Genomic DNA, 27,949 nt, shown 5'->3' on the forward strand with positions numbered 1-27,949 from the left:
TAGTTCTGGGTAGCGTTGCTGATTTATGTCAGTGCATGGGTTAACTTTAATGGGAGGAAATGTGAGCAATGCAAGAACTTGAAATAAAATGTATCTAGTGTATGTGCTTTGTTAAACATGTGTCTTTTATCAGAAACAGGAAATCCTGGATCTTTTCTCCTCAATTCTTTATGAGTGCGTTACCCAGGAAAATCCAGAGATGCTGCCCACGTACATAGCAATAGATCAGGTGGAGTAAATGCTATTTTCCTCTTTAAAGCTTTGGCATAAGAGTATTGTGTGATTTTTGTAGAAGACTGAAAGGAGGAAGAGGAGATGTATTAATGAGCTTATTGGAGACAGCAGAGATTTTCAAAGCAAATTGGAAAATAACCTAAGTTAATGAAAATTGAAATTACACCAGAAACATTAGCTGGCTGTTTTTCTTAGCAGGTGCTCAGAAGGGCAGCCCTTGGCGAGGTGAAATTTAGGATTCGTGTTTCTGACAATTTCCTCCTGCCGTTCACATTCTGACAATCGCTTTCTATTTCCCCTCTGCTAGGCTGTGAGGAGATTAGAAAGAAGAGAAATGTCCGAGACGTTTGAGCTGTGGCAGATAAAGCTGGTGTTAGAATTTTTCAGTTCCAGAAGTCACCAGGAGAGGATGAGCAGGAATCCAAACCGAGGACTCTTCATGAACTCTGAATTTCTGCCTGTGATGAAGTGCACTATCGATAATACTTTGGATCAGTGGCTTCAAGGTAGAGAGAAGATACCTTTAACCCTCTAGCCATGACTGCAATTCACCGTTTTTGTCTTGCTGATCTGAGTTGACTTTTGCCTCAAAAGTACTGAAAAATGATAACTGAAGGGAAGGTATTTGCATGTTAGCATAAACCAACTTGTTTTCAGTTTAGTGCATTTGGTGTGAAGCGTTTACTGAAGAATTATTTTTTAATGTAACGCTGGGAAGTTTAGTTAGTGGGGAAGAGAAAATTTTCTCAGAGAAAATACTTCCCTAATATCACTCTGGGAGCATTTCCTAAGAGCAAAAGCAAGGGGTGACCATAGCAGAGAACAACCTGAAGACTGGCCACAGCAGAATGAAGAAGGCTTGCAAGCAAACAGCTAGCCTGCTCTATGGGGAGCTGAGGACTCTTTCCAGCAGGGTTTTTCTGTGGAAATACTGTTCTCTCTCCTTTCTGTTTCCTCCCACAAATGCTCCCTAAATTTCATCAGTGTCTTGTGTATTACAGCTGGAGGAGATATCTGTCTGCATTCCTACTTAAGTAGGCAGCCCACGGAGGAATCTCAGCTGAGCATGCTGGCTTGCTTTCTTATTTACCACTCTGTCCTAACACCAGGTCAGCTGGCAGCTGGAGGCTTGGAAGGTAAGACAGGCATGCAGGACAGCTCTCTGAACTTGCACGGACACGTACTCCTGGGTTTGGCCTTGCATACTAAAAGGAGCACATCCTGTAAATTACGTGTCAGCCTGCATTTCCTCTGAAAGCTGTCCCATCAATTTCTATCCTTGTTAATTGTCTTGAATCGGGACGTAAATGGTAGAGAATTTATGCAGGACTAAAGAAGTCAGAATTAGCCTGTATAAAAAAGGCTGTGGCTTTTTCCCGACCTGCACGCAATGATGTTTTCCCAGGCAGCAGGACCAGATAAGATGGGCTGAAATGGTGAAGATGTTCTTTTTGTTGGGCTAGCCAGACCCCAAATATCCTTTAAATTTCCTTTCCTATAAGTACCTAGTCAAAGTGATCACTTTTAAGTTCCCAGCAGTAATCCCGTTTAGGATCCAGGGAAATTCTGGGCCTTTCAATTTTTCTCTTGCCCTCCATCAGCCCATCCTGTGGCTACACCAGTCCACCTCCACACGCCTAAGGTTTCTCAGACTGCAAAAGAAACGCAGCTAGACTTGAATTTGGCAAACTCTGTGGCTTGCTTAGGGGTGCAACATGAATGTCATCACTTCTGTGTTGAGAGGTCTCTGTTGCTGAAGGCTTCCTAGAAGCCACAGCCTGGGAATCCTGTGCAGATGATGGCACCTGGACTGTAGAAGTTCCCCTGTCTCATCTTGGATGTTTTCCAGTCAGGTGCCCGAGTGTCTGTTCAGGTCAAAAGCCCCCTATGGGAAGGCGGGTTTTCTGTGTCCTCTCTACTTATTACAGGCCTCTGTTCTGGGAGTTCCTGCCATGTTAATTGAATTTGGGATTTCTTGGAATTCTCGTATGAAAACTTACTTTTTAACCAGCATTGCAACAAGATGAATAGCAGTGAGCACGTCTCCAGAGATAAACCCTGAATGCAGGCTACTGGCAGTTCTTTTATCGGGCAAATGTTACTCCAATGCATGCTCACTTTCTTTCTTTCTTTAATTTCTAGGAAGCAGCAACTTCTCTGAGCTGCTTTTGAAGTTCAAGCAGTTGAATATGCCGGTTCGGGCATTACTAAGGCTGGCTCCTCTGTTGCTTAGAAATCCACAAGCCATGGTGCTGTAGGTCCGTGGCATTTGTTCTGCGTGCGGTTACTGAACGACAGAGCCAGCTGTGGGTTGTTTCGTGCTTTTCGAAAACATACAGGTAAAGTGTGCTTGGTTTTGTAACTTCTCAAACAACACAGACGTCAGACTTGTGTCTGAATGTGGTGACCATGATCAGGAGTTATTTATAAATTGTTACAATTAATAAAAAAAGAAATTGTAAAAGTGAACTAATAATAAATTTACTTTTGTAACTAAGGATTGTTTATAAGTATGTCTTTTTGTGGTGAAGTCTGAAAAGACCTTGACTGAGAGCCATATCATTCCCTTGTTTATTTAACTTCTTTGCTTGTGATGTATCTTAATCCGCTTCAAGGAGGTACTGATTTTGGGAGACGGGCAGCCTGGATGATGACAAACTTGCTTTTCCTCTTGGGTCTCAGTCTGGAAGGGAAAGCAAGCCACCTGCCCTGCCACTTGCATTGTACCAAGTATGCTTTTCAAGAACTGGCATGATATTTCAGTCTCATTCATGCAATATTTTTGCTTTTGGTCTCATAAAGGCTGCTGTTTATCTCCTCTGTAAGTGTACGTACTCTGTAAGTATAAATTGCTCTGCTCCAACTCATCCATGACACTGCTGCACTGTTTACATATTTCTTTTTTTTTTTTTACTTTTCTAATCTTTGTTCTGCAATTAGTCAGTGGTTGCTGAGAAAACACCTGCCTCTACTATGTTACGTTATGTCTGGGCAAGAACTGAAACTACTTACAGACAATTTAAATAATTGAGCATTCGTTTGTGTTTCCTTCATCTCTGATACAATGCCTTATGTATTTCCCCAGAGCACTGAACTTGAGAGCGTGTCTGCTTCCATATTTGTTCTGGGCAGGCCAGGCACTTAATTTTTCATAAAACAGGTGGAGTTGTTCCAATAAAAGCAGCCAGAGGTTGAATGATTACTACTAGAAAAGCAGACAGAGCCAAGTTGTTGGACTCTGCTTATTCTGAAGTTTCAAATTGGATCCTAGTCTCTGGGACTTGAGCTGATCTTGGTCCCTGTTTTTTCCAAACTCTTAAGTAGGGGAGCCAAAGGACTTTTGGGAGGGGACATATGGGTGGAAAAAGACAATGAGGAGTGATTAGGAAGAAAGCAAAAGTAGAAAACTTCTACAAACCTTCTAAATGTTAAGAAAACGTTTGATTGTATTAACCAAGGCTTTCAGTGGCTCAAGATGTACTGAAGCAAGGACCTGAGTTGCAATCATATGGAGCCCATGAAAAATGTTACCCCCTCCCCCTTTCCTTTAAGCTCTTCAGATCTGATTTCCTTGGGCACCCACTTCGGAAAGTTAATGTTTAATTTCAGGGGAGATTAAGTCTTTATCCAACATGGTAGATAAACAGCTCAAAGGCAGGCACAGTGGAGCTGTAGCCCAGACACCAGCTCCTTGACCTATCCTCTTTGTTGCGTGGATGGAAAGCGAGTGGATAGGCTTTCTCTGCAAGTGGAACCTCCATCGGGTGAAATGGTGGTGATAGTATCGCATGACCTGCTGCTGGCTCGGGGTCAGGACAGGGGTTACAAAAAAGGATTAGCCCAATGCAACATGCTCAGGGGCGGAGCAGCGAGGACAAGAGGAAATGGGATGTGTCCTGAGGGAAGTTCCTGGGCAGAGCGTACAGATGTCTCAGTCCTTGGGGCAAGGGTTTGTGTTCAAGATTTTGGAAAGGAGAGGGAGAACCTAGCAGAGCCTCTCTGACAGCTGGAAAAATTGGGGTTTAGTCTTATAAAAAACACCAAAACCAAGCCCATCTCTGGAGGTCACTTCTTTGTTGCGTGAATTAAATAAACCCGTTGGCCATTATGGAAAAACCCACTTCTTTCTCTGAGAGTCGTGAGGTCAGGCTGTGCAGTCCTGCCTGTTCCTTCCCCTGGGAGGATGGTTCCTGCTGGGCTTAGGGTATGCATGCCTCCTCAGTCAGTGCAGCTTGGGGAAGTAGCTTTCTTCCTTCTGTATTGGAGAAATGTGAAGCTCACTTCCAAAAGCGAACGAAACCGTGCCTTCCCCAGCTCTCCATTCCTGATTTTTCTGAGGCTGAATGTTTTTTAGCCACCTAAAGCCCCTACCATGAACTCAGAGCAAGTTGCACAGGTTTTTCTCTTACTCTTTTGCCCTGTTCATGCTATGGGAGTAAAAGCAGAAAATTCAAATGCTGGATTTTGAGTGAAAAGCTGAGAAACCTGAGCTGAAGGTAGGCTAACGCCTCTCCCTCTCCTGCTTCGTAAATGGGTTTTTGTCTCACATTCAGAAGAGTTTTGAACAGCAGTCCAATTCATGTTCCTGCTGGCGTGAGCCTGATGCTGCATGGTGGCTTGGCAAGCTGGAAGATGAAGATGCATTTGACAACAAACTAGAAGTAAAGAGGTTTTAAGCAAGGAGGTGCAAACTGCAGCTTCCCTGGGGCTGGAGGAAGCATCTACACCCAAGGATAGGATGCTCACGGATCCAGCCTGATGCCTGGAGCACAACGTGCCCAAGACACAGCTCTGCCACCTCGGCAGCACCCTGCCTGCCATTTCTTCAGCCTCTAGGATGGGAAGGAGAGTGGGTGGGTGTGCGTGAGCGTGAGTCTCTCAAGCTGCATGAAGTCAGGAGCCCAGAGGCTTCCTGTTTCCTTTTTAAGGTTTAACAGAATTTGAAAGCAGCCGCCACCGTGACCTGGACCAATGATCGGGGCAGAGCAGCAGGGGAGTTTCAACTTGGGGTGCCTGGCGCCCGTTACAAATGCCAGCTTCGCTCTCCCGGCCCCACGTGGAGCCCCCACACTCCCTCCGGCTTCGGGGGCTGCCAGGGTAAGGTGATATTTGCTCCCGCGGGCAAGTCATTGCGAGCGGTTTAAAACACTGGTTACTTTAGCTGCTGGCCACGGATTGCAAAAAATGGATCTATGCAATAGATTTTGCAATGATTTCTGCTCCTTGTGCTGCTGTGTTGCTTGGGCCAGGCTCTCATAGGGCGAATGTTTTAAATTTGGCACGTTTAAACGGTGAGCACTGGTTTCTGGTTGTGTTCTCCCTGTAGGTCCCTGAGCAATGGGGGAGCATGTGCCGCCCCTGGGCAGGGGTGAGCTCTGCTTGGCAAGCCCTGGGGTGGTGAGAGGACTTGGGAGGTGCGTGGCAGCGAGGCAGGGGCAGTCTCAGCACGCTGGCATCCTGGCTCTGCCTGGCTAAGAGGTGGAACCCCTGCGGCATCCCCCCTCTGCCTCTCCTGGTGTGCTGCCCTGTGCCCAGCATCCCAGCACCTTAAGCCTCCCTCGGCTCCCTTGCAGGATCTGACTTGCCCCTGCTGGAAGCAAGGTGACCCATCCATTCCCGTCTTCCCATAGTGAGCCCCAGCTTGGGACGTCCTCAGGACATCCCTGGAACCCACTTCAGTCTCTGCCCACAGGCAGATACAGTTGGGAGCCGCGCTGCTTTGGCTCCCAGGGGGCTTTGTAGAGGGCAGCAGCTCTGCCCCATCACGGTGTGGAGATAAGGGAAGATGGGACATGGAGGCTCTCTGCACGGTGTGGAGATAAGGGAAGATGGGACATGGAGGCTCTCTGCCACCTATCAGCAGCTCCCCAGGGGTTCTTTCTCCCACGCTGAGGTCCCATGCCTTGATAACTGTGGGTGGCAGCTCCTGACAGGAGCCTGGTGCAGCTGGGGACAGAGGCTAGGCTCCTCTGCCTCATGCCTCGGTACCCAGAGTGCTTAGTCACCTTTCTGGGGTTTTATTTTTATGCTGCACTCACAAGCGGTTTGTATGCTCTCCCTTGGGCTTTGGGTGGAGAAAGGTGAGGTATCCTCTTGCCCCTCGTGGGGTCCCGCCACTTGCTGCTTTTTTCTATGGGAAGCAAATACATCCATCCAATGCGTCCCAAACCACGCTTGTTTGGAGTTTGTTCATGTTTTCCTATGGCTGTCCTGAAACCGAGTGGCTCTGCAAGGGGTTTAGCAGCCCAAGGGGTGCTTGCAGGAGCCTGGGGGCTGCCCCTTCCCTCGTTCAGCTTCCATCCACGACATTCTATGGCAGCGTGTTCCCCTTCCAGCCTCACACAGAGGCTGTTTCCTTTCCTAGTTTTTTTTGCTTTTAATCTCAGTGGCTCAGCACCCTCAGCACTCCACACTGTGGCCACAGGGGAGACCATGGCTTCTGCAGCCCTTCCCATGGACCGTGATGCCAGCTGTTCTGCGCCGTGCATCACCCCAGGGAATAGAGGGTCCCCAGCGTGGTGGCTGCCGGAGCACAGTGCCTGTTCAAAACCTGCCCCATCACTGCGTTCCCCACCGAGTTCCCTTTTTCGGCTATAGGGTGCACAGTTTTTTGGCAACAGTGACCTCTGTCGGCACCGCTGCCAGGGCCCTGTGCCACCAGCTTGGCCCCCATTGTCACCCAGCTGTAGCCCACCCATCCATCACTGCCCAGCATCTGCTGCCTCTATCCCTCTTCCCATCTTTGGCACAAACGGGGAAATTACTTGGTTAGCAGGTACAAATCCTGCCGTCCAACCATCATCTCTAGCCCTGGTTGCCGAGTCATCGCACGGCAAAGCCCTTGCAGCTACTGCTGGTGTTTTGGTAAGCACACATGCTGGCAGGCAGCTGCCAGCTCTGCTCAGAACCAGAGAAAAGTTTCTGAAAGGTCTTCCGAGGACAGCCCAAAACCCAAAAACCTGGTGGGGATTTAATTTAAGAGCCGCATGGCCAACCTCCATGACTCATGTAAATAGAGATGTTACAACTGGTGACTAATTCTGGTAACACTTTCTGTGAATGTTTCATCTCCATTCACATTTCAAATGAGTATTTTTCACAATTTAAGATGATAATAATAAAAAAGTGCGAGCATTTAACAGGAAAGAGAGGAAGGAAGCGTTTTGGCTGCGAAGACGTGCAGCAAGCGGGGGCTGCAGGTCATTTTTGTCTCCGTGGGAGATGCTGAACCAGCGTGACTGGTCACTGTGGCTCCTCTCTGCCCTCTGCTCCTCCGCCCATGCGACAGCAATTGCTGCCCATGGCCTTTCCTAATAACGCAGAGGGGCTTTGCCTCCTGGGAGGTGCTGCCAGCACCCATGTGGCAGCCTGATGGTGCTGTGCCATGCCAGTGGGCTGAGCGTGGCTCAGCAGCTTGGGGCCGGCTGCAGGTGGCAGTGAGTTTTGGAGGGCTGTGGGGCCGCGGTGGCGGCCGAGGGAGTGACTCAGAGGCGCTTTGGGGCTCTGTGGTTTTGCTTTCATGGTTTTGCTGTGACTTCGCAACTTGGTTTTTTTGCACTGCGGGAAGGCAGGTGCCAGCGTGCCCAGAAAATTGGCTGTACCGTGGGATCCCGGCTATCCTGGCTGGATGATGAGTTGGTTTGGGGTTGTTGCTTTTACCCCAGCTGATTTGTGCAGCTGAATCCCATAGCCAATGCAGGCAGTGGCATCTAGTGGCACCCTTGGGACCAGCATCTCCAAGAGGTGAAGCAGCAGCAGGGACCGAGCATCCTCTAGGGCACAGGCACTCAGTCCCACTGGGAAAAGCCAACTCAAAAGGATTTATCTGCAGGTCTTTGTGCTCCAAAACCACACACCATCAGTGTCCAAATTAAAACATAAACCTAAACTTTTTGCTGCTGTTTCCTCAAAGCTGCCTTCACCCCATGCCTCCCAAGCATTCTGCTCCCTAGCAGTGGGGAGCAGAATTTCCAAGGTTTATTTTCTTCTTTCTTTTTTTCCTTTTTCAGATTTTCTTCTATAACTACTTTTTTTTCTGCCCTGACCCACAGCACTGCAAGAGCTGAAGCTCTATGAATCCAGTGGTTTCTCTGAGCGGCTGTCACCAGCTGATGCTATCCCCTCTCTGTGCTGCCCTGAGCCCAGCTGGAACGGTTTTCACCCCTTTGGAGCTGCTTGTTTTCTTTTTAGAAGGAAAATTGGATTTATGACAATGACAGAAACTTACCAAAAAAAACCCCACAACTCCCTTTCTGCAGAAAACTTTTTTTTCCCCTAAAGCTTGCAGCCGTACGCTGGAGAGGTCTGGGGGTTTCTGGCAAACTAGATTTTGAAGCTGGGCCAGCAAACCGGCTTTTTCCAAGGAGATGCTAATGACTGCCAGCACATTTTCCGTTTTTGTTGCAATATTGAGGGGGAAAGGAGGTGGGAGGGGAGCAGGATGAGTGTTTTCTGACTATGTGTGCATGTGCCAGCCCTCCTTCTCTTGCCTGTGGGATGCTCATGGGGTGATTTCTTCTACCATCCCTCCAGGTAGGACATTTCCCACCAGCTCATACTCTACTGGAGCGAGTTCCAGGGCTGTGCCTGGGGAGCTCTGGATAAAGAGGACTACCCATCCCCTTGCTTTTGGGGGCAATATCTAAGCGTTAAGGGCCACGGCACAGTGAGTGGCTGATGCTGCTGCCAGGTAGCTGGCATTGGGCTCTGACACCTCCAGACCTCCACAGCTCCTGGGTTCATTTGGGGGCTTGTGATCCCTCAGGTCTCAGCCAAGTTGGCCATGAAACAACACACTGCTTCCAGGACCAGGCTCCTGTGGCCACATACTGAAATAATTAGGAGGGAGGGATCATGTGCCGATCTCTTGCCCTGCTTCCCTCTCTGCTTGCATGGTGCCTGCCAGCTGCCCCAGCCCTTCAGGGCAGGGGGAAGCCAAAAGTTCCTGGTGAGAGCCAGAGCCAACAGCATCAGTGCTTCAGTGTGGACTATAAAGAGTGCACGTCTTGGTAATGGGATGTGAAACAGCCTACAGGGATGGAGCAGCTCAAAACACCACAGGACAACGAGCAGAGATATACGATTAACACTCCGATTCCCTCTATGTATTAAAATAAGCATCATCATCGCAGCCAGCCTCTTTTATGGACTTCTACTATGAGAAATCAGTGAAAGCCACAGATGACAACATGAAGAGGGTTGTGTATTGGTGTTTTTTCCCTGGCCCATGGGTGATTGTGCTCATCAGATAAGCCAGAGCCTCTGCCAGCGACCATGCCCATTGCCAAGCAAGCAGCAGGCTCACCCCGGTGCTGTGGCTGCACAGGTTGCCACTGCAGCGACCGCAGTGAAGCTGAGGTTAGAAGCTGGTGGTGACAGTGATGGAAGGGTTAAAGCCACCATCAAGTGGTGGGAACGCTAAGTGATGCCTGGATGCATGTGCTAGGGGTGTCAAGGGACTGGTTCTCCCTGGGGAGCTCAGCTGGAGCTCCGGAGACACTGCTGTGCCAGTGGGGCAGTATGGCCACAGGGTGCCTGGTATTGCCAAACCCTGGCAGATCCAAGCTGCTGCTGCAGCCACTTTGTTGTCGTAAACCTGTTTTTAAAATAGCATGAATTTGCGAAAGGCTGATTAAAGTAGCCTCTGTGTTACATACTCCTGCGGCTGTTTGCCACCGCCTGACTCATCTCTGAACTCTAGCTGAATCAGGGAGTACAAACCTGCCGGTAAGCCATTTTCAGGGCGGTTCATTTTCTTGAAACGCATAAGAATCATACTTCTGGCCATGCTGAAACCATGCAAAACAAAAACTGAGTGTGAAAAAACAGAGGGTGAGACAGAAGCAGGGTAACAGGCATTGCCCTACAGCCAGAGAGAGGGAGAGGGTTGCTTGTCTGGGCTGAAAGGGCTTGGAGCTTCTAGGATGGTCACTTGCTGGAGCTGTTCCCTGGTGAAGGGGGATGGTTTCCATCGCCCACGTGGGAGCCAGCAGCCTTTCCCATGAGGTCTGCAGGGAGGTCACTGCTTTTTTTAGCTCGTCTGATGGGGATGGGGTTAAAAACAGAGTGCTTCCCAGCAGAGAGGCTGGAAGAGCATCTGGGTGCCTAAGAGCTTGGGGATGCATCACCTGGCTAAAAGTCTAGAGGGTCACAGGCCATTCAGCAGACCCTCCCGCCACCTCCTGCAACAATGGATTTTAGCGCCTGCATCTCATCCCCTCCCCAGCCCTCTGCTGCTGCAGTCCCCACGGGTTTGGCTGCAAGCCCTGGGAAACGAGACCTTTCCCAACAAAGGTCCTTTCCGATGAGAAAAAATCCCAAGCCTTTCCCAATGGGTGTAGCCGTCTGCTTCAGGGGAAGCAGGACCATTCGTTGGCTGTGGGAAAATATTCCTTTCCTGCAGCTTGGCAGGCGGTGACAGGGCTGTATGAAATCTCTGGCACATCCCAGACTGGGACCTGTGGCGAGGAGAAGCCAGGTAGGATGTTGGATGGATTTGTTGTGGTCCGAGAGGTGCAAGGCATCCGTGTGCGGCAATAGGTGCTGGAAACTGGTGTGTATGGGGTTTGCTGTGGGAGGATACAACTGTGCCTGGGGAGCAGGGGACTCTGCACCGAGCAGGGATGCCGGTGTCCTGACCAGCAGGGTAAAGCAGAGACCCTGTGCTTGAAGGGCTACAATTTGCCCTGACTGATGGAGTTTTTATCCACCCCGAGGACACACGCTGTCCTTTGCATAGTATGAACTACTCTTGCAGCCTATGGAAGGATGGTAAAGTCTATTTTTCCTCTGTTTCCCCGAAGTTCCTCCCTCTGTTTTTTTTCTATTAATGCTTAATATTTAAAGTTAATATTTAATATTTATAATGTTTAATATTTAAGCATTAATTACATTCAAACAGAAGCTGTGCAGGTTTGGGCTGTGGGCTCTCCCCAGAGGAGCTGATCTTAAACCCTTATCACTAAAAGTCCACAAAAGGGAGTGTGAGAAGTGAAGGGGTGGAAAAGCCACCACGGCTGAGCATCCTGCCCCAAGCACATGCCGCCTGCATCCAAGGCAGCATGAAGCCCCAGCTGATTTCCACCCTGCAGTACTAAACCGAGCTGGCATAAATTTGAAGGCAAGAGAGCAAAACATCCACATGTGGGGCCCCACTCTGGTCCTGCATCCAGCATTCCCATCATTGCTAACGAAGATCTCATTCCTTCATAGGTGATTCTCTGCCTGAAACACAAGAAGCGGAAGAGGTTTTTCAAGCAAGATAAAATGAAAGGAAGCCTATTTTTCCCCAGGTCAGCAGACCCTGCTGGGCTGGCCAGTGGCACTGGAGGAAACAGCAATGGGTGAGTCAGGAGGAGCACAGCTGTCCCACTGGGAGTAGGGACCGAGGCGGGGTTTGGGTTCTTTTTCTCCTCCTAATTGTTTTGGTCATTGCTTAATGATGGGAAATAAGTGACATTTGTGCTCACGCAGCCAGCACTTTGGGTTTTTTTTAACTCATTCCCATGAAAACATACCCAGTTCTGATATTTTCCCATCACAGGCACTGACTCCAGAGGATGCAGGGAAGGAGTCACGGTTTTGGTGAGTGTCTTCATGGGACGGGTGGCAAGGCTCTGGGACGGGTGGCTTGAGGTGCTCAGTGCACACTAAGACATGGAGTTGGTGGGGACCACCCAGATGGGGAACCTACTCACGCAGAAGCTTCTTACCTTCAAAGCCCCAGGTGTTTGGTCCAAGCCCTGATGTTGGTGAGGCAGCTGTGGGTGCCACTGGGAGCAGCAGCCCCAGGGCCCTCTGAGGGCATCGGCGGCTCAGCTGCTGGAAATCTATGTTTTTTTAAGGCTGTGCAGTTCCAGTAAATGAGAGCACGGCTGCTGTATCTCAGGTCACGTGATGAGGGTTTTTGGTAACTTGGTGCCTGTTTGACGAAAAAGAAGAAAGGAAAAACCCCACAGAGTGGTGGGGTGGCGGGAGGTGTTGTGCCTCATGCAGGTTTGTTGGCCAAAAATGAGTCAGCAGCAAGTGTGGCTGCTGCAGGAGATGGGAAAGAAGCACCCTGGGGTGCTCTTCCCTTTTTGCCACCGCTCCTCCTGCTGCTGGTGGTGCTGCTGTGTGGAGCTGTGTAAGGATGCACCATCGCACTGAGGCACCAGCATTCCCCTCTGCCCCACTCTCCTGCGGAGGAGCAGCCCAGTGTGGGCGCTGCCAAGCTCAGGGTGGCCACATTGGTGCAAGTGAGGGTGCCTACCCCCGTGACCTTTGGATAGCACCAGTTTTCTCTTGCTGGAAGCACCTGGGTGTCCCTGTGTGTATGTGGCAGAGGAAGAAAAAAGATTTTTCAACAGAGGCGTGTGTTAATCACGGCATCCTTAAACCAACCACAAAACCCACTTTTAAGCCTGAGCGCGTGGTTGCATTGTGCTGACAAAAGGGGTTAATGGTGTCAGCAGGACTGAAGCGACCTGTCCAGCTTTTGGCTTCCCCATCCTTCGTCTCTGCAGTGGCAGGGGGTGGCAATGAGGGTACAGGTCCAGTCAGGGTCTCCATCATCCAAGTCACACAGCAGCACGGGGGCTGGGAGTGGGTTGGTGATACCAGGTATCCAAACCCAACATGTTTTAGGACATTCAGCTTACAGGGGATTAGAAAGGGGGAAAAAAAAAAAAAAAAAGAAGAAAGAAAAAAAAAAAAGCAGCTCTGAATTAGAGCAAAGTTGAGTATTTTTTAAATCCTGGAGTTTCCTATGCTGCTGTAGCGGAGGTACCCAGGAGAGCTGTGGGGATGAAGGCAGTGCCTGAGGCTGGGCAGAAAAAAGCATTGTCATGGCTGAGGCAGAGAAACAGGAACTGTTCCTTCCTGAGAACTTACAAGGAAATTGATTTAAAGAACTGAGACAAGCCGAAGGATTAAACCCAGGCAGAGTGTTGAGTTCAGATGAAGGCACCAGCAGCCCCTGGCTGTGTCTGCCTCCCTGCCTACTCCAAGCAAACCCAGGGGCTTGGGGGTGTATCCAGCCTCGATTTGGATACTTCCAAGGATGTCGAGTCCATATTTTGTATGTCTGGGGCCATTCCCAGTGCTGGGTGACTTCTCGCCCTGCTCCTCTCTCATCCGGGGCTGTAACCACCAGTAAAGGCATTGTCCTGGCTTTAGCTCACTGTGCTGTAGATCATCACAGGGAGGCACGCAGGGATGTGGGGAGCTGACTGCTTGGAAACTGTCTGCCTGCACCGCCGTGCATCCCTGGCATGTGCTACCATGCATTCCCGGCATGGCAGCTGCCCGCCTCTGCAGGGCCTTGGCGCCTGTCCCCTCCCCTACCACCCCACGACACAGCGACGGCGGAGGAAAAACCTGGTACCACGGTGTTTATCGCCACGAAACTGAAACTAGTGCTCTCCGTAGGTGGGGATTTCTCTCCGAGCGTCAAAGCGACGCTCCAGCCTGGCCCCCACCAACGCGCTGCCCGCGCCCCTGCCCACAAACCAGGAGGTGGGAAGGAGGGTGGCCTCGGCCCCGCCACCCACCCAGCCGCTCTGCCCCTACCGCCAGCCTGGGCTTCGGATGGGAAAGGGGCACAGTGTGTGGCTTTTCAGACGTCTAAGGCTTCCCAGATTTTAGGGATTTATTATTTTTTAAAAAATATTGGCCGCTTGGGACCAAATCCTGGCACGAATGCACCCCACCCCTTACTCACTGGGCTCCTCAGCTGCACGTACAGCATTGACATAAGGCAGAGCTCGACCCTGGCTGTTGCACTGTGTTGAGTGATGCCTAAACATCGTTTTTTCTACCCATGGAGAAAATTTTCCATATTTTCAGAGGGCTATGAAGATGACCCAAGGGCTGGAGCTCCTCCCATACGAGGACAGTCTGAGAGTTGGGGTTGTTCAGCTTGAAGAAGAAAAGGTTCAGAGGAGACCTTACAGCATCCTGACAGTGCTTAAAGGGGGCTACAGGAAAGCTGGGGAGGGGCTTTTCATCAGGGAGTGCAGGGATAGGATGAGGTGGAGTGGTTTTAAGCTGAAAAAAGGGAGATCTAGATGAGCTATTAGAAAGAAATGTTTTCCTGTGAGGGTGGAGAAGTTCTGGCACAGGTTGCCCAGGGAAGTCGTGGGTGCCCCATCCCTGGAGGTGTTTAAGGCCAGGCTGGATGGGGCTTTGAGCAACCTGATCCAGTGGAAGGTGTCCCTGCCTATTGCAGGGGGGTCGGAACTGAATGAACTTTAAAGTCACTTCCAACCTAAACCACTCTATGATTCAAAATGCTATTTCATACTGTACTTACAAAACTCACATTTATCAACCATGTTTGACGGTCTGGCGTCTAGGAGCTTCAATAATTTCAGTCATGCTTTTATTACTAGGCTTTATATTCACATTCACAGCAATGGCAGTCATGGCAGTGGGCAGTGGGCACCAACCTCCCCTCTCGTGTGCATCAGAAATGTCACTAGAGATAACAAGACATCCAAGTCTTACTGGCTTGTTTGGAAAGAGTGTGGGTCTGAGCAAAACTAAACCACTTAAATACTGATTTACATTTGTTGATGGGAGAAATTGCTATTTGTGAGCAGAGCTGGGAGGGTCAGTGATTCCTGGTAAAACAAAGCACAAAAATATGCTGCTTTTTCTTGCGCCGAGTGCTGCTTCCAGGTTTAGGCAGGGAGAAGCAGAGCACTTTCCCACGCTGGCTGTCCCCCAGCGCTCCCCCTTCGCTCACCCTGCCTGGAAAGCAATTCTCAAAGCCTCGCAACAAGTCATTCCCAAAGCCTCAAGTCAGTGGCAGAGCTTTGCAAAACACCCAAAGCACATTGCTCACTTTCATTATCACTTGTTAAATAAAATCAGGCGCGTGATGCACATGATTCAGCAAAGCCCATCCAGCCCTGGCTGCTCCTCCTCCTGCGAACCAGAGATGGGTCCTGTGCCCTTCACACTTGATAATCCCGAACTGGAGAAAGACAGAGGGACTCAGAGCATCAAATCTGACTTTTCCTGCCGGAGATGTATTGCCCTTTTATGAGTTTACACAGGCGTGAAACCCGTTTGAAATGTTACTTTCTCCTGAGTTATTCCCTTCCTTTTCTGATAGATATTAGCTATTGCCTTCATTTTCAGATAGATATCATATTATTCCCTTCATTTTCTGAGGGATATTGGATTATTCCCTTCATTTTGTGATAGATATCTAATTATTCCTTTCATTTTCTGGTATATATGTGTTTCTTATAGAAGTATTTTCTGATATATACATTTTCAAATCATGTGGGAATGCAGTGAATCCTCTTTGTATGCATTTTCCTGGTTTAACTCACTTGTGCCAGCCTGCTGGATTTTCACTTTCCTTTTTCTTACACACTACTTTCAATTACACACAGCTACTCTGACTATTTTCTGCTGACAAGAGTCTTGAAATAAGGAGCTTTGGGCAGCGTGTTGGGGTGCTTGGGGAAAAAGTTCAACTTAGATGTGAGAAAGCTTCACTTGATCCCAATTAAAGCTGTGCTTAGTTAGTCCTGTCGCAATCTCCATTTCAAATATCGCATTAATTAAAACAGTTGGGCATTTTTCATGCCCAAAGGTAGCAAAGTCTTACAAGGAGCGGCTGAGGGAACTGGGATAGTTTAGCCTAGAGAAGAGGAGGCTGAGAGGAGACCTCATCACTCTCTAAAGGAGGTTGTAGTGAGGTGGGTTCTTCTCCCAAGTAAGAAGCGATAGGACGAGAAGAAATGGCCTCAAGTTGCACATGAGGAGGTTGAGATTGGATATTAGGAAAAATATTCTTTACTGACAGAGTGGTGAAGCATTGGAACAGGCTGCCCAGGGCAGTGGCGGAGTCTCCATCCCTGGAGGTGCTCAAAAAGCGTGGACTTCAGCACATGGTTCAGTAGGCACGGTGGTGTTGGGCTGATCTTAGAGTTCTTTTCCAACCTTAGTGATTCCGTGATTCCATGATTGTATGATTACGCCTCTGTGAATAGGGTTATAAATTAAGCCCATTGGGGGTTTAATTTTAACAAAAAGAATGGGGAAAAGGATTATCTTGACAACTGATAAAAAAGGATTCTCTTGACCAAGGGGGAGACAGGGAGGAAAAGCCTCTTTAGGTTTATTCGGTGGGATTTGAGATCTGTTTTCTTTTTTAAACAAAAAAAAAAAACAAACCAAAAAACCAACGTTTTCCAGCACTTTCTGCCCAGGGCAGTTCCCGGCGAGGGCTGCAGGGGGGGCTGGGGAGAAGGAAATGCAACCCCCGCAGCCCCCGAGCAGCAGCGCCTCCTCCAGCCCCAACACCTCCCACAGCCTCAATGATTTCACCACTGAAAACACTGATAAATGTTTTAACTTGTCGATATGTTCATCATTTTCAACATTTACAACTTCTGAGGCATTTCCAACATTTCCAACACCCTGATATTTTCAACAGTTTCAAATTTTTCAACATAAATATCTTTTAATTTTTTCAATGTTTTCAATGTTTTCATAATTTTTGAGCAAAATATTTTAATATTTTCAAGATTTTCATCATTTTTGACAGAAATATTTTAATGTTTTCAATATTTTTTGTAATTTCCAACAGACATATTTTCACTATTTTCATAATTTTCAACAGAAACATTTTAATGTTTTCACTATTTTCATAATTTTCAATGGAAATTGGTTAATATTTTCAATGTTTTCAATGTTTTCATAACTTTTGACCAAAATATTTTAATATTTTCAAGATTTTCATCATTTTTGACAGAAATATTTTAATGTTTTCAATATCTTTTGTAATTTCCAACAGACATATTTTCACTATTTTCATAATTTTCAACAGAAACATTTTAATGTTTTCACTATTTTCATAATTTTCAATGGAAATTGGTTAATATTTTCAATGTTTTCAATGTTTTCATAACTTTTGACCAAAATATTTTAATATTTTCAAGATTTTCATCATTTTTGACAGAAATATTTTAATGTTTTCAATATTTTTTGTAATTTCCAACAGACATATTTTCACTATTTTCATAATTTTCAACAGAGACATTTTAATGTTTTCACTATTTTCATAATTTTCAGTGGAAATTTGTTAATATTTTCAATGCTTTCAATGTTTTCATAATTTTTGACCAAAATATTTTAATATTTTCAAGATTTGAATAATTTTTTAGAGAAATATATTAATATTTTTAATTTTTTGTTATTTCCAACAGACGTATTTTCACTACTTTCATAATTTTCAACGTAAATATTTTTAGTATTTTCAGTGTTTTCAACGTTTTCAGCATTGCCAATATGATTTTTTTTTAATATTTTCAACATTTCAACATGTAATTTTTTGAAAATATTTTCAACATTTTCAGTGTATGTTTAATATTTCCATTGTTTTCTGTATTTTCCCATCGCAGCAGCAGGAAGGAGCCGCCTGGTCCCCAGCTGGGCTGGAAAGCACAGAGCTCACCCAGCAGCTGGGATGGGGCAACTGGGCAAAGCCCCCCCAAACCTCGCCTGGCCCTGCCCCAGCATTCCGGTTGTGTTGAACCTCATTGACCATTGTGGCTGTTAACTAGGAGGAAAATTGAGAGATGGGAGGGCCAGACGTGACGGGTGAGCAGCCACCGCGTGTCTCACTGACTCCAACGCAGTCCCATTCAGTGTGCGCCGATGGAGCGCTTCTTTCATTAGGAGCTTTTCACTAATTTCATTTTTACTCATTAGCAAAGACGCTGCGTGCCCACAGTGCCAGGGCTTTGACATTGACATTGCTTTAGTGTTCGCTGAGCCAAGGTTTGGTGCTGGTGTTCTTGCCAGCAGCCTCCGCGTCCCCAGCGCCCAGCGGAGGCACGCTCCGTTCTGGTACTGATATTTCTCAAGCCCTGGCACCTTTTCAAAGCCCTGTGAGAGAGGGAAGGGAATGGGGTTTCACCAGCTTCCTCGGTATTCTGGTGAGATGAGGTGGAGGCTTTCGAGGTAGTTGCCATCCATCCTTACTACATGCAAATATTTTCTGCGCTTGAGCTTTTCTGTTAGCAGGGTCAAGATGAAGGAAGAAAGCTGGGGAGGGACTGTTTACAAAGGCTTGTAGTGATAGGATGAGGGGCGATGGTATAAACTGGAGAGGGGCAGATTTAGGCTAGACATAAGGAAGAGTTTCTTCACCAACAGAGTGGTGAGGCACTGGCACAGGTTGCCCAGGGAGGTTGTGACTGCCCCATCCCAGGAGGTGTCCAAGGACAGGTTGGATGGGGCCTCAGGCAGCCTGATCTAGTGGGATGTCCTTGCCCATCATAGGGGGGATTGGAACTAGATGACCTTTAAGTTCCCTTCCACCCCAAACTATTCTATGACTCCGTGGGTCCAAATTGCTGGCTGGTATCCCAAAATATTTGACTCTCTCTTGCCCCCACATCCTTCTGGGGTTGCCTGAGAGGTTGCGCTTTCTCAGTGCCCTTTGTTAAACATGGGTGCAGAGGACCTCTAGAGCTGCTGGACAGGGGTGAGTTTGAAGGAATGGGAACTACGGAAATGGAAACGTGGGCTCTTTGCTCAGTGCTGTCATTACACTCAAATGCCAAAGTGATGCTCTGCTGGGAAACGTGGTGGCAACCTGGCTCATTGGTGAAAACAGGAGGGTGAAGGCTTAGCACCTGCTTGAGCTGAAGAGTTTGGGTGGCTTGCTGCAAGGTTTTTCTGCTGGCAGCGATGTGATCCTGCGATAATAAATACCAGAGGGAAGAGGCCAGTGAGCCCCATTCCCCAGCTGCCAGAAGTGATTTGTAGCTTCCAGCAGCTATAATAAGTCGGCACAGCAGAAGTGCTGAATAAGTGCTTTTTTGTTGCAGCTGAAACAAGGGAGGGCTCCAGACCAGCACCAGAGGCTTTGGGGAGGGTGACATTTCTGGGCTTCTCGCTGTCTCTCCACTGGTCTAACGTCAGCCACTGTGCTGGGTATTGTCCTGCTCCCCGTTTGGCTGCAAGATGGGGAAGACACTGAGGTTTGGGGAGTGGGGCCCAGCGTAGAGCACACCTCCCAGTGATGCTCTGTGATGTGCTGTGGTTTGACCCCAAAGTGGGAGGGTTTAGCCTGATATACCGTTTATTTGCATAGCCTTGTCTGAAATGAGTGTTTCAGGACAGTTGCTTTGGGCTCGGCATCCCAAACACCCATCAGAGCCGAGTCATCGCTGGGGCGTTTCAGACAGAGCAGTGGGGAGGCGGTTGCCTCCACACGTTATCACTGTGCACATCACGGCTGGCACAGCCACCATACCCACCAAGGCAGAGGCTTTGGCAGAGCTGGCAGCACCAGAGATCCCCCATCCCCTGCCCCAAAGTTCGCCCAAAGAGTCCGAGCCTGGCAGCTCCTAGAAGCATCGTTGCCCGCTTCCCAAAAGCTCTTGCTGGAACAGGCTGTGAGCCCTTGCAGACAGAGTGCAAGTCAGGGTACAGAAGGGATATTGGGGGTACAGGAGGGATGCTGGGGATATGGGAGAAATGGTGGAGGTGTGGGAGGGATTCTGGTGGTCCAAGAGCAATGCTGGGGATCTAGGAGGGATACTGGGGATGTGGGAGGTATGCAGGAGGTATGCTGGGGTGTGGGAGAAATTCTGGGCATGCAAGAGTAGTGCTGGTGATACAGGAAGGATGCTGGAGGTACAGGAGGGATGGTAAGGATACAGGAGGGATGCTGGAGGTATGGGAGGGATGCTCAGGGTGCAAGAGCAATGCTGGAGGTATGGGAGGGATGCTGAGGACGCAGGAGGGATGCTGGGGGAGTGGAAGGGATGCTGAGGATGCAGGGGGGATACCACTGAGGACAAAGCTGCAGCTGCACATCTCGAGGGTTTTAGTGCCTCAGGAACTCTGAGGAGCCACTCAACAGGAGGGTTTCAAAGCTAATTTTGTATTTCCTTGAGCTCAGTGCCATTTGCGAGGTCTTGCCAGTGCTGTCGCCTTACAGTAGGTGTTTGCTGGGACACGAGGAGACCCAAGCGCGTGCTTGGCAGAGAGCCCGTGCCGGCAGACAGCAAGGCATGCCTGGCATGTGCTGCTACACGGACTGACTATGCCGGTGTTAATTTGTGCTCTAAAAGCGTATTTTCACTGCTTGTGTACTAGAGATGTCGAGTGATCTCAGAATGACTCAGAAAAGAGGGAATAGGCTTGCCGAAAGAAACCACCGGGCTGTACAGCCAGGGTGAAGCGCTCACCGGCAGCTCCCCACGATTTGAGCGCCCCTCCGGTTGCCTCGCCAGCACTGGCCAACACTTTTGCACCTTCTTTTCTCTTTTGGAAAGCAAAGAATTCAGTGCTTGTGAACAAATAGAAGCAACGCAAATAAATACAATACTGCAAACACATGCAACCTTGCAAAGAACTGCAAGTCTGCTTGGATTTGATATGTGCTATCACGGGGCCAAGCAAATGAGCAACACATCATGACTGGCAGCAGAAGAGCTGCTGAAAACGCAGATTTGCATTGCTTTTGGGGAGTTGTTTGGGTTTTGTTTCTTCAGCTATGCCTTGCTTTTTTGGGCTGGAATGTAAGGAAATGGATGCAGCTCCCCTATCTTATGCATGTCTGGGAGTTAATTTGTTGCTCGTCCTGATGACCCATTTGCTGTATCTGGTGAGAGACGCAGGGGGAGATAGTAAAAAGCCTTTCTAAATTTAAGCTGGGCCTGAGGAGGAGCTTTGGCCCCATGTGGGGCTTGGCGTGGGTAACACGTGAGGCTGCCACGCTCGGCAAGCCTCGCTTAAATGTCAGGGACCTCACAAACACCACGAGCACCTTCTCTCATCATCCCCAAAGGTTTTTTTAAAATATATATTTTTATGTAAATACATTTTGTCAAACCACAAGCTGTTTCTCAGTTTTGTTTTCAGTGAGCTTTGATGAAAAGATTGGCATCTCCTGGCTTAGGCAGCAGAGAGAGGCTGAGCCGGGTGATGTGCTGGGGATGTCAGCAGCTCCCAGAAGGGATGCGGCCCGAAAGGGAATCAGTGCAGGAGCAGGGATGGGATTTCCTATGGGAGCCCTCCTTGCTGGGGGAAGGGGCACAGAAGAACTCCCATTTTCTGGTTTCCATGCTTAGGTTTCACCCAGGACGTGGCAGTGACCAGCTCCAAAAAATTCTTCCTGGGGCTTGTTTGTTAATATGCTTTTTTTCAGATTAATTCTCAGAGAGGCAAATTGCCAAACCCACCTGAAAGTCCCCATATGATTTTCCAGGTGGGTTTCATTTTCAAGCCGGCTGTTACCAGTTTACCAGCTTTAGGTAAACCCTATTTCTCACCAAGGAAGGAGGTGATATCTCCCATGAACAGACCAACTATCATTTGGAAAATTATGATGAGGCAAAATCAGATCAATGACAAATTCATTTTTTCCCCCATCTTCTTTCATCCAGCTGCCTAAAGGATGCTCAAATGGCAGCAAAACTGTGTGTGTTTGCAGAGGGGGAAGCCTGCAGCCCACAGCTGCCCAGAAGTGCTGTAAATTCTTGCTGAAATTGTCCAATATTCTGGTTTCTTCATGTGTAGTAAAAGCCTGTTGCGTAGCCGCATTTCAGGGCACTCTCCCTGTTTCACTCTTTCCATGTGAGTCAAACTAAAATGAATTTTTGTCTCTATTTTACAAGTGGGGTGAATGCTCCCCTTCACTAAGCGGCAAATATTACTGCGACCGACGAAGTGTTTAATCATGCCACAGAGAAATGGATGAGTCAAAATATGAATGTATTGAACTCTACCTATTTTAGCTCCTTTTTGACTCCAGTTTTAAAAATATGACGTGGAAGGGAGGTGGGGGAAGTGTTTGACTTGAACAGCAGTGGGACGAAAATAGTGAAGTGGAAATTCACCTTCAACTTGCCATCCAGCCCTCTGCGGGCGAGGTTTTAAATTAAATGGCTTGATAGGTAATTCTTTGCCTGGATGATGCTATTTCAGCTCAGCGTGCCCAGTTTTGTCTTCTGCCCGGGAGCCGGAGGCGTAGGAAGGGGTCAGCGGCTGCAGAGGATGAGTGGGGTACAGGGTGTTTTTTCAGGGGTGCTTTTGGTCATTATTTCTCGGTGCTAAATAGAGGAAGAATAAGTTTCAAATGAAACATGTTTTGTTTTGTCACAGGAAGTGGAGAGAGCATTGGGAGAGTTTGACTTTAATATATATATATATATTCTGGCCAAAAAAAAATGATATATTTGTGTCCAGTGTAAAAAGCAGATAAATTTGGGTGGAGGGGAGCAGGGTTTCAGGACCCCTTTCCCCAAGCATCCCGGGGGACAGAGGCTCAGGGCTGCGGTGGTCCAGTGGAGGATGGCAGCCCTCCGCAGAGAGGCAGCCAGCAGCTGTGCCCCGTGCCAGAGAGGCCAAAATTGTGGCCAGCTCCCAGCAAGGAGTGAGCACCCCTTTGGCACCTCCGCTTTGGGAAACCGTTTGAGCTTTTTTTCAGGCAGGGCTTGGGCTCCGGTGCTGACGGCAGCGGCAGCCTCAGGAAAAGGAGCTGGGTTTCACAATGTCTCATTCCTCCCCCAGCCGGGCTGCCCTGCTGGGTTTGCTAATTCTTTGAAAAACCCCAAAATTGGTTATTTAAAAGCCAGGGGTTCGCCGGGGATGAAGCGCATCACTTCCCTCTCCGGCAGCCCGGGAGAGCATCGCGCTGCCCCAGCAATAAACCCTGCCGAGCTAGGGTGAGGGGACGGCTGTAAGACTTTCCTTTCAGTTTAACCACCCCCCCAAAAATGCCAAATTTCAGCCCCCCTCCGGTCCATCATGAGGGCTGGCAGTGGCCAAAATGAGCACCCGCCATTGGACTTTGCTCTTCAGCACTTGGATGACTTTTGTTTTATTTTTTTCAAGAAATACCTTCATCCTGCGGTATTAATTTGCTTTTTTTGGTTTCGCTATTAATATCGAATAGGTGCTAGATCAGCATCATTTGTTTTTAGTGGTAAATTACAGCTCAACTGATTTAATCTACGCCGCACTTCGAAAAGGAGGGCTCGGCTGGAATAGCTGGGATGGCGTTGTGCCGAGGACTGGGAAAATACGGTGGAAAATGCTGTTTGGGACAGGGGAAAAAATCCAGTGGGTTACATTGGAATGATTTTGGCTTCTTCTGGGATGGGGAAATACAAATGATTCAAATTAAATTGAGGATACTCAGACAGGGCAGAGGGTGGGTGGGAGCTGGCTCAGCGCTGCCCATCACTGCCCTGCACCTCATCCCTGCCTTTGGGATTAAAATTTAGCCAAACAATCGTTTTGGGATTAAATCTGCCCTTTTTCTCGTTGCGCTGTGGCTTTTCTCTGCATGTATTCAAGGCTGTACCTTTGCTGAAAGGTTGCAAACAGTTTTGGGAACAAGATGTCTGCCTAAAGCATGACAGAATTGGCCACAAATTGCAGATGAGACTGATAACAAAAGCCAACAACATAAAATATGTAGAAAAACAACACGTTAAAGGCTACAAGACCACTGAAGGGCTTTTTTTTGTGTGTGTTTTTTAACCAGTTCGCTTGCGATGGAAGTGAGAACACCTGAAAAGAGAAATGCCTTTTTTCTTTTTTTTTCTTCTCTTAAATCAGATGCTCCCTCACCAAACCATGGCTGAACCCAGTGTCTGGGCTGGGCAGCACTGCTGGCACCGCCTGGGTGCAAGCAGCCCCTGCCCACACCAAGCCCAGGCAGCTGCATCATTCTCTCCCAGCCCGGTGACTTGTAACTCTTCATTTCGACAGCCAACAAGGGCAGTTGAATGGGTTGGTTTTTTTTAACCCGAAATACATTTTATATGAAACACACCGGTAACTCTTGTGTTTTCTTTCTCAAAGCAAAGAGGAAAACAGCCTGCAGCTACCTGCTCAAGGGGTGGGAAATTCTTTGTTTGAATAAATCGGGTTTAGCTCAGAAATTAGGATGAGGTTTTTGTTTTTGTTCTACTTATTTAATCTTTGTTTTTATAAATAAATACAAATAACTCAAACTGAAACTCGATGGCTTTGGTGATAATAAAAGAGCAGCCCTGGGGAAATTTTCTTCATTAACATGTTCTTTCACAGCCCACACTCAGGGTTTCGGTAGGAAAACTGCTTAACCTTTTCAGCAGCAGAAGCAAACACTTTTTTGAAGTCCAAGTGTGCTAAAAACCAAGGGTTTGCATCACGAAAGCTGGTTGCGCATCACCGGGCTTTGCCTTTATTTTAGGGGCCATGAGTGCAGAAGAAATTATCTCATCCCCCTCCGGAGTCCCCCTGCCCTTTCTCCCCTCAATTCTTCCCATGTCAGGAGGGAAAAGGTAAAATAAAACCCAAGAATATATTAAAAAATAAGACGACTTCTTTTTCTGTTGTTGTTTTCTTGGTTTTGCGGGGCAGCTCTGTGCTCTACCAGGTCTCTTACAACATACTAGTTTTTTAGTATTTGCAGCTCACTTCCTGTATGAGGTTAGTTTGTTTATCATAAAAACCCTATTTTTAAACCCATTTCTGCCAATAAGTATTTTGAATGTTAATGTCATGTTCTTGTGGCTGTTCCCCTCTCCTTCCCGGCTGCTGGGAGGGCTCTGCCGCTGCTGCTGGTTCTGGTAAGGGTGGGCACTGGTATGCTGTGCCTCCAGCATGAGGAGGGTCTGGGGGCCCAGGCAACCCTATGTCTTCTCCTCTGATGCTCAGGGGTTTTATTTGTGTGTTTCAGGAATAAAATAATAATAATAATAAAAGGATAGGAATTCAGAAAAATCCTTTTTTTTTTTTTTTTAACATGGGGCTCTCTGCAGCCAACCAGTGGCTTGCAGCGATGGCACGGGGACATGCCAGGATGCAGTGAGGCAGGGATGCATCTCTCATTGACCTTTCTTTTCAGTCCTGGACCTATTTTCTTCGCATACTTCCTCCCTTGCTATCCTCCAGCCTGCACCCTACAGAAACACCAGTTAAAGCCAATTAGTGCTGGATCCGTATTTCAGTGTGGGCAGAGGAAGGGATGCTCAGAGAAGGCATGGTTTGCTGCCCTGTGTATCCCTCCCTTAGGGAATGGTTATCACGCCTTCTTCCAGCTTTCTGCCCCATAATTAAAAATCCAAGGTAATTATGTCTTTTTCAAAAAGTTTTTCACTTGGCACATGACATCCTTAATCACACTGAGATGAAGCATGTTTTAATTAACAGCCCATGAAGCTGGGAAGCGAGGGCAACCCGCGTGCCCTCCTGGGAAAATTAACATATGAGCCCGTCAAAAGGCCGTCAAGGAGAGATTTATCAAATCGGGGAAGAAAATGCCTCGTATCCCCATGAGGGTCTCTGCCCTCTCCCAGCACCGGCTCCAGTGAGCCATGCGGTGCCGAACAAGGCATTGCCACAACATCAGAGGTCTTCTTGGCTCCATAGACCCAGAATTTGCAAGGTAGAGTTGTGTCGCCGGTGGGAATAACCTGTTAGTCTTGCTTTTATAGGGTAGCTGAAGTATTACAGGTCTTAGTTTTAGAACTCATCACAAAAGACTTGGAATAAATTTGGGATGCTGGGGAGGGCAGCAGAGCTTGAGCAAGTGACTTCCAGGCACCTTGCAAAGCCCTTGCTTGTCGGAGGTGGGAAGGTGCCCTTGGTCATGCCATCTTTGGGCTTGTCTTACAGCATATAAATATTTGTTGAACCCTGTTATAGGGTCTATAATGTTCCCACATTGTTTCTAGGAACCTTCCTGGCCACATGTTGGAACAGCCTGAGCAACCTTGCCTCTGGCCAGCGATCTCCCATCCCCATCTACACTGGGTTTGACCAGAAGAGAGATTGACCATCCTAGAACCTACCAGAAACACGAGAAAAACCTGCTGGAAACAGTGAGCTTTGTTGCAATATGAAAATCAGATGCAAAGCTTGGTGGATATTTTTAGCTGTTTAAGGCTGAACAGGTGTTTGAAAGGTCAGACACGAGTCATTGGAAAAAAAAATACATGTACGTAGAGAGAACAGGCCTGACAGTTGGTGTCGTCAGTCCTGTGGCACTGGATGGCCATGGTATGGCTGTTGTTGGCGATATGGCTCTGCCAAAGTCATGATGCTTAGCCCATATATGATGGATTCTTTGGCTTGTGTGACCTCCAAGCCCCTCTGATAAGTGCAACACGCAATGTTAGCACCTAATTGGAAATCTCATTGTTGATTTTGGTTGCTCATCATTCCTGAGGTAGGCAGGTGTTAAGTGATGTAGGAATGTCCCCGCATTGGTTTGGAGCTGGTTTGGCCGGGCTAAGGTCTTATGTGCCCTCAACAGTGTGTGCACAAGGCACTCGACTGGAGAGGGTGAGTGTAGAAAGGATTCCTTCTGATGGACACGGGGTTCTGTGGCAGTGAGGCTTGCAGATGGCTTTTTCCATGAGCAATTTTTTTTTCCTTTTCAAGGAATAAAGGAAGTTTGTCATCCTTAAAGCAAAATTGCATGTGGTTTTACTTAGCTACTAAAGGAAAAATTTAAGACCACAGAAAGAGAGGGTCTGTCTTTTGGGTATGTGTCTTTCATGGACCTGGGTTGTGACCACTTCGGACTGGCCATGGCCAACCTGGACCATTGCCAACCTGAACCTGGCCACAACCAAACTGGGTCATGACCACCTTTGATTTGGTTATGACCAACCTGGGCCACAAACACTTTTGATCTTGGCCATGGCCAACCTTGACCTGGCAATGACCAATCTCATGACCAAAGGTGAGATTCCGCCAGCATTTTGCACTGCAGTGTGTTGCTAGTGGGGCAGCGTTTCTTTTCTCTGTTGTCTCACCAAGGTCGCTAGGTTCAAGCAGGCAAGTCCTTCCAACATGAGTCACGGCAAAGATAAATGGAGAACATGAGGTGTGACGACTTGCCTGCACAGGCCAGTGGGCTCCCAAACACTAATGGGACCAAAGAGCCATGGGCAGAAGGGGGCTGGCAGCTGCCAAAAGCTCGACTGGACAATAATGCCTTTTTTTTTTTTTTTTTTTTTTTTTAGTTAAAGAAGCCCCCAAAATAGCACCTGAAACCAATAAACTTCCCTTTCAGGAACTTCTGTAATTTGAAACACATACGAGAACAAAAAAAAAAAATCCAGAATTTTTTTTACATTGTTTGTAAAGATGTTTTTGGCCTTATTTTTAAACGCATTTCGGCTGGTGGGTACTGAGGTGTGGGAGCGCTCAGCACAGTGGCAATGGGCACAGGCGGTGGATTCCCAGCGATTTCTCAATCTGCTTTTCCCCCCTAATTTCTTCCTGCCTTCAGCTTCCCAGCTGACGCATGGTCCCACTGCATTGCATCACGCAACCCAAACCCCAGCCACCCTGCTGATATTTCAGAAGAAAGCGGCTAAAAATATCCCTCAGCGCCTGGCACACAGGATGGGCCAGCAGCTCATCTCCTTTGAGCAAAAGAGAAAAAACCTGAGAACTGAGCCCACAACCACACTTATCGGCTTGGTTTGTGCCTGCAGCATTGCCACAGACCTTCAAAATGGGAATTAAGCAGGATGCCAGGCAAGAAGGGAGAAAAGCAGCACCAGCCCAGGTGCTCAGGTGTGATCATCTCGTAAGATATTGGTTGCATCCACAGGTCCCATCCTATAGAATCATAGAACGGTTTGAGTTGGAAGGGACTCTAAAGATCATCCAGATCCAACTCCCCTAGCATGAGCAGGGATATCTTCCACTAGATCCACTAGATCTTCCTCCCTGCCACACCATTTTTGGC

General features: G+C 48.0%; 1 protein-coding gene and 1 long non-coding RNA gene across 5 annotated transcripts in view; both read left to right on the top strand.

The window, feature by feature from the left end:
• ANAPC1 (anaphase promoting complex subunit 1) overlaps positions 1-2,731 on the top strand; it is a 33,900-nt gene extending 31,169 nt beyond the window's left edge. For all 3 annotated transcript variants that reach the window (XM_054062547.1, XM_054062548.1, XM_054062549.1), the window contains exons 44-47: positions 134-229; positions 542-740; positions 1,236-1,370; positions 2,377-2,731. In XM_054062547.1, the coding sequence (XP_053918522.1) occupies positions 134-229; positions 542-740; positions 1,236-1,370; positions 2,377-2,492 (546 nt within the window). In that variant the 3' untranslated portion in view covers positions 2,493-2,731. The remainder of the gene's footprint in view (positions 1-133; positions 230-541; positions 741-1,235; positions 1,371-2,376) is intronic.
• A 2,391-nt stretch (positions 2,732-5,122) lies between these two features.
• On the top strand, positions 5,123-27,314 carry LOC128851669 (uncharacterized). 2 transcript variants are annotated; one of them, XR_008449094.1, is made up of 5 exons: positions 5,123-5,331; positions 11,446-11,576; positions 11,777-11,817; positions 25,920-26,066; positions 27,216-27,314. It is a non-coding gene; the product is annotated as an uncharacterized LOC128851669 (long non-coding RNA). The 2 variants fall into 2 exon arrangements; XR_008449095.1 differs by lacking the exon at positions 5,123-5,331 and adding an exon at positions 10,412-10,711.
• Positions 27,315-27,949: the final 635 nt, after the last annotated feature.

Source organism: Cuculus canorus, chromosome 3 (genome assembly GCF_017976375.1).
Source record: "Cuculus canorus isolate bCucCan1 chromosome 3, bCucCan1.pri, whole genome shotgun sequence".
In the NCBI taxonomy this organism is placed as follows: Eukaryota; Metazoa; Chordata; class Aves; order Cuculiformes; family Cuculidae; genus Cuculus; species Cuculus canorus.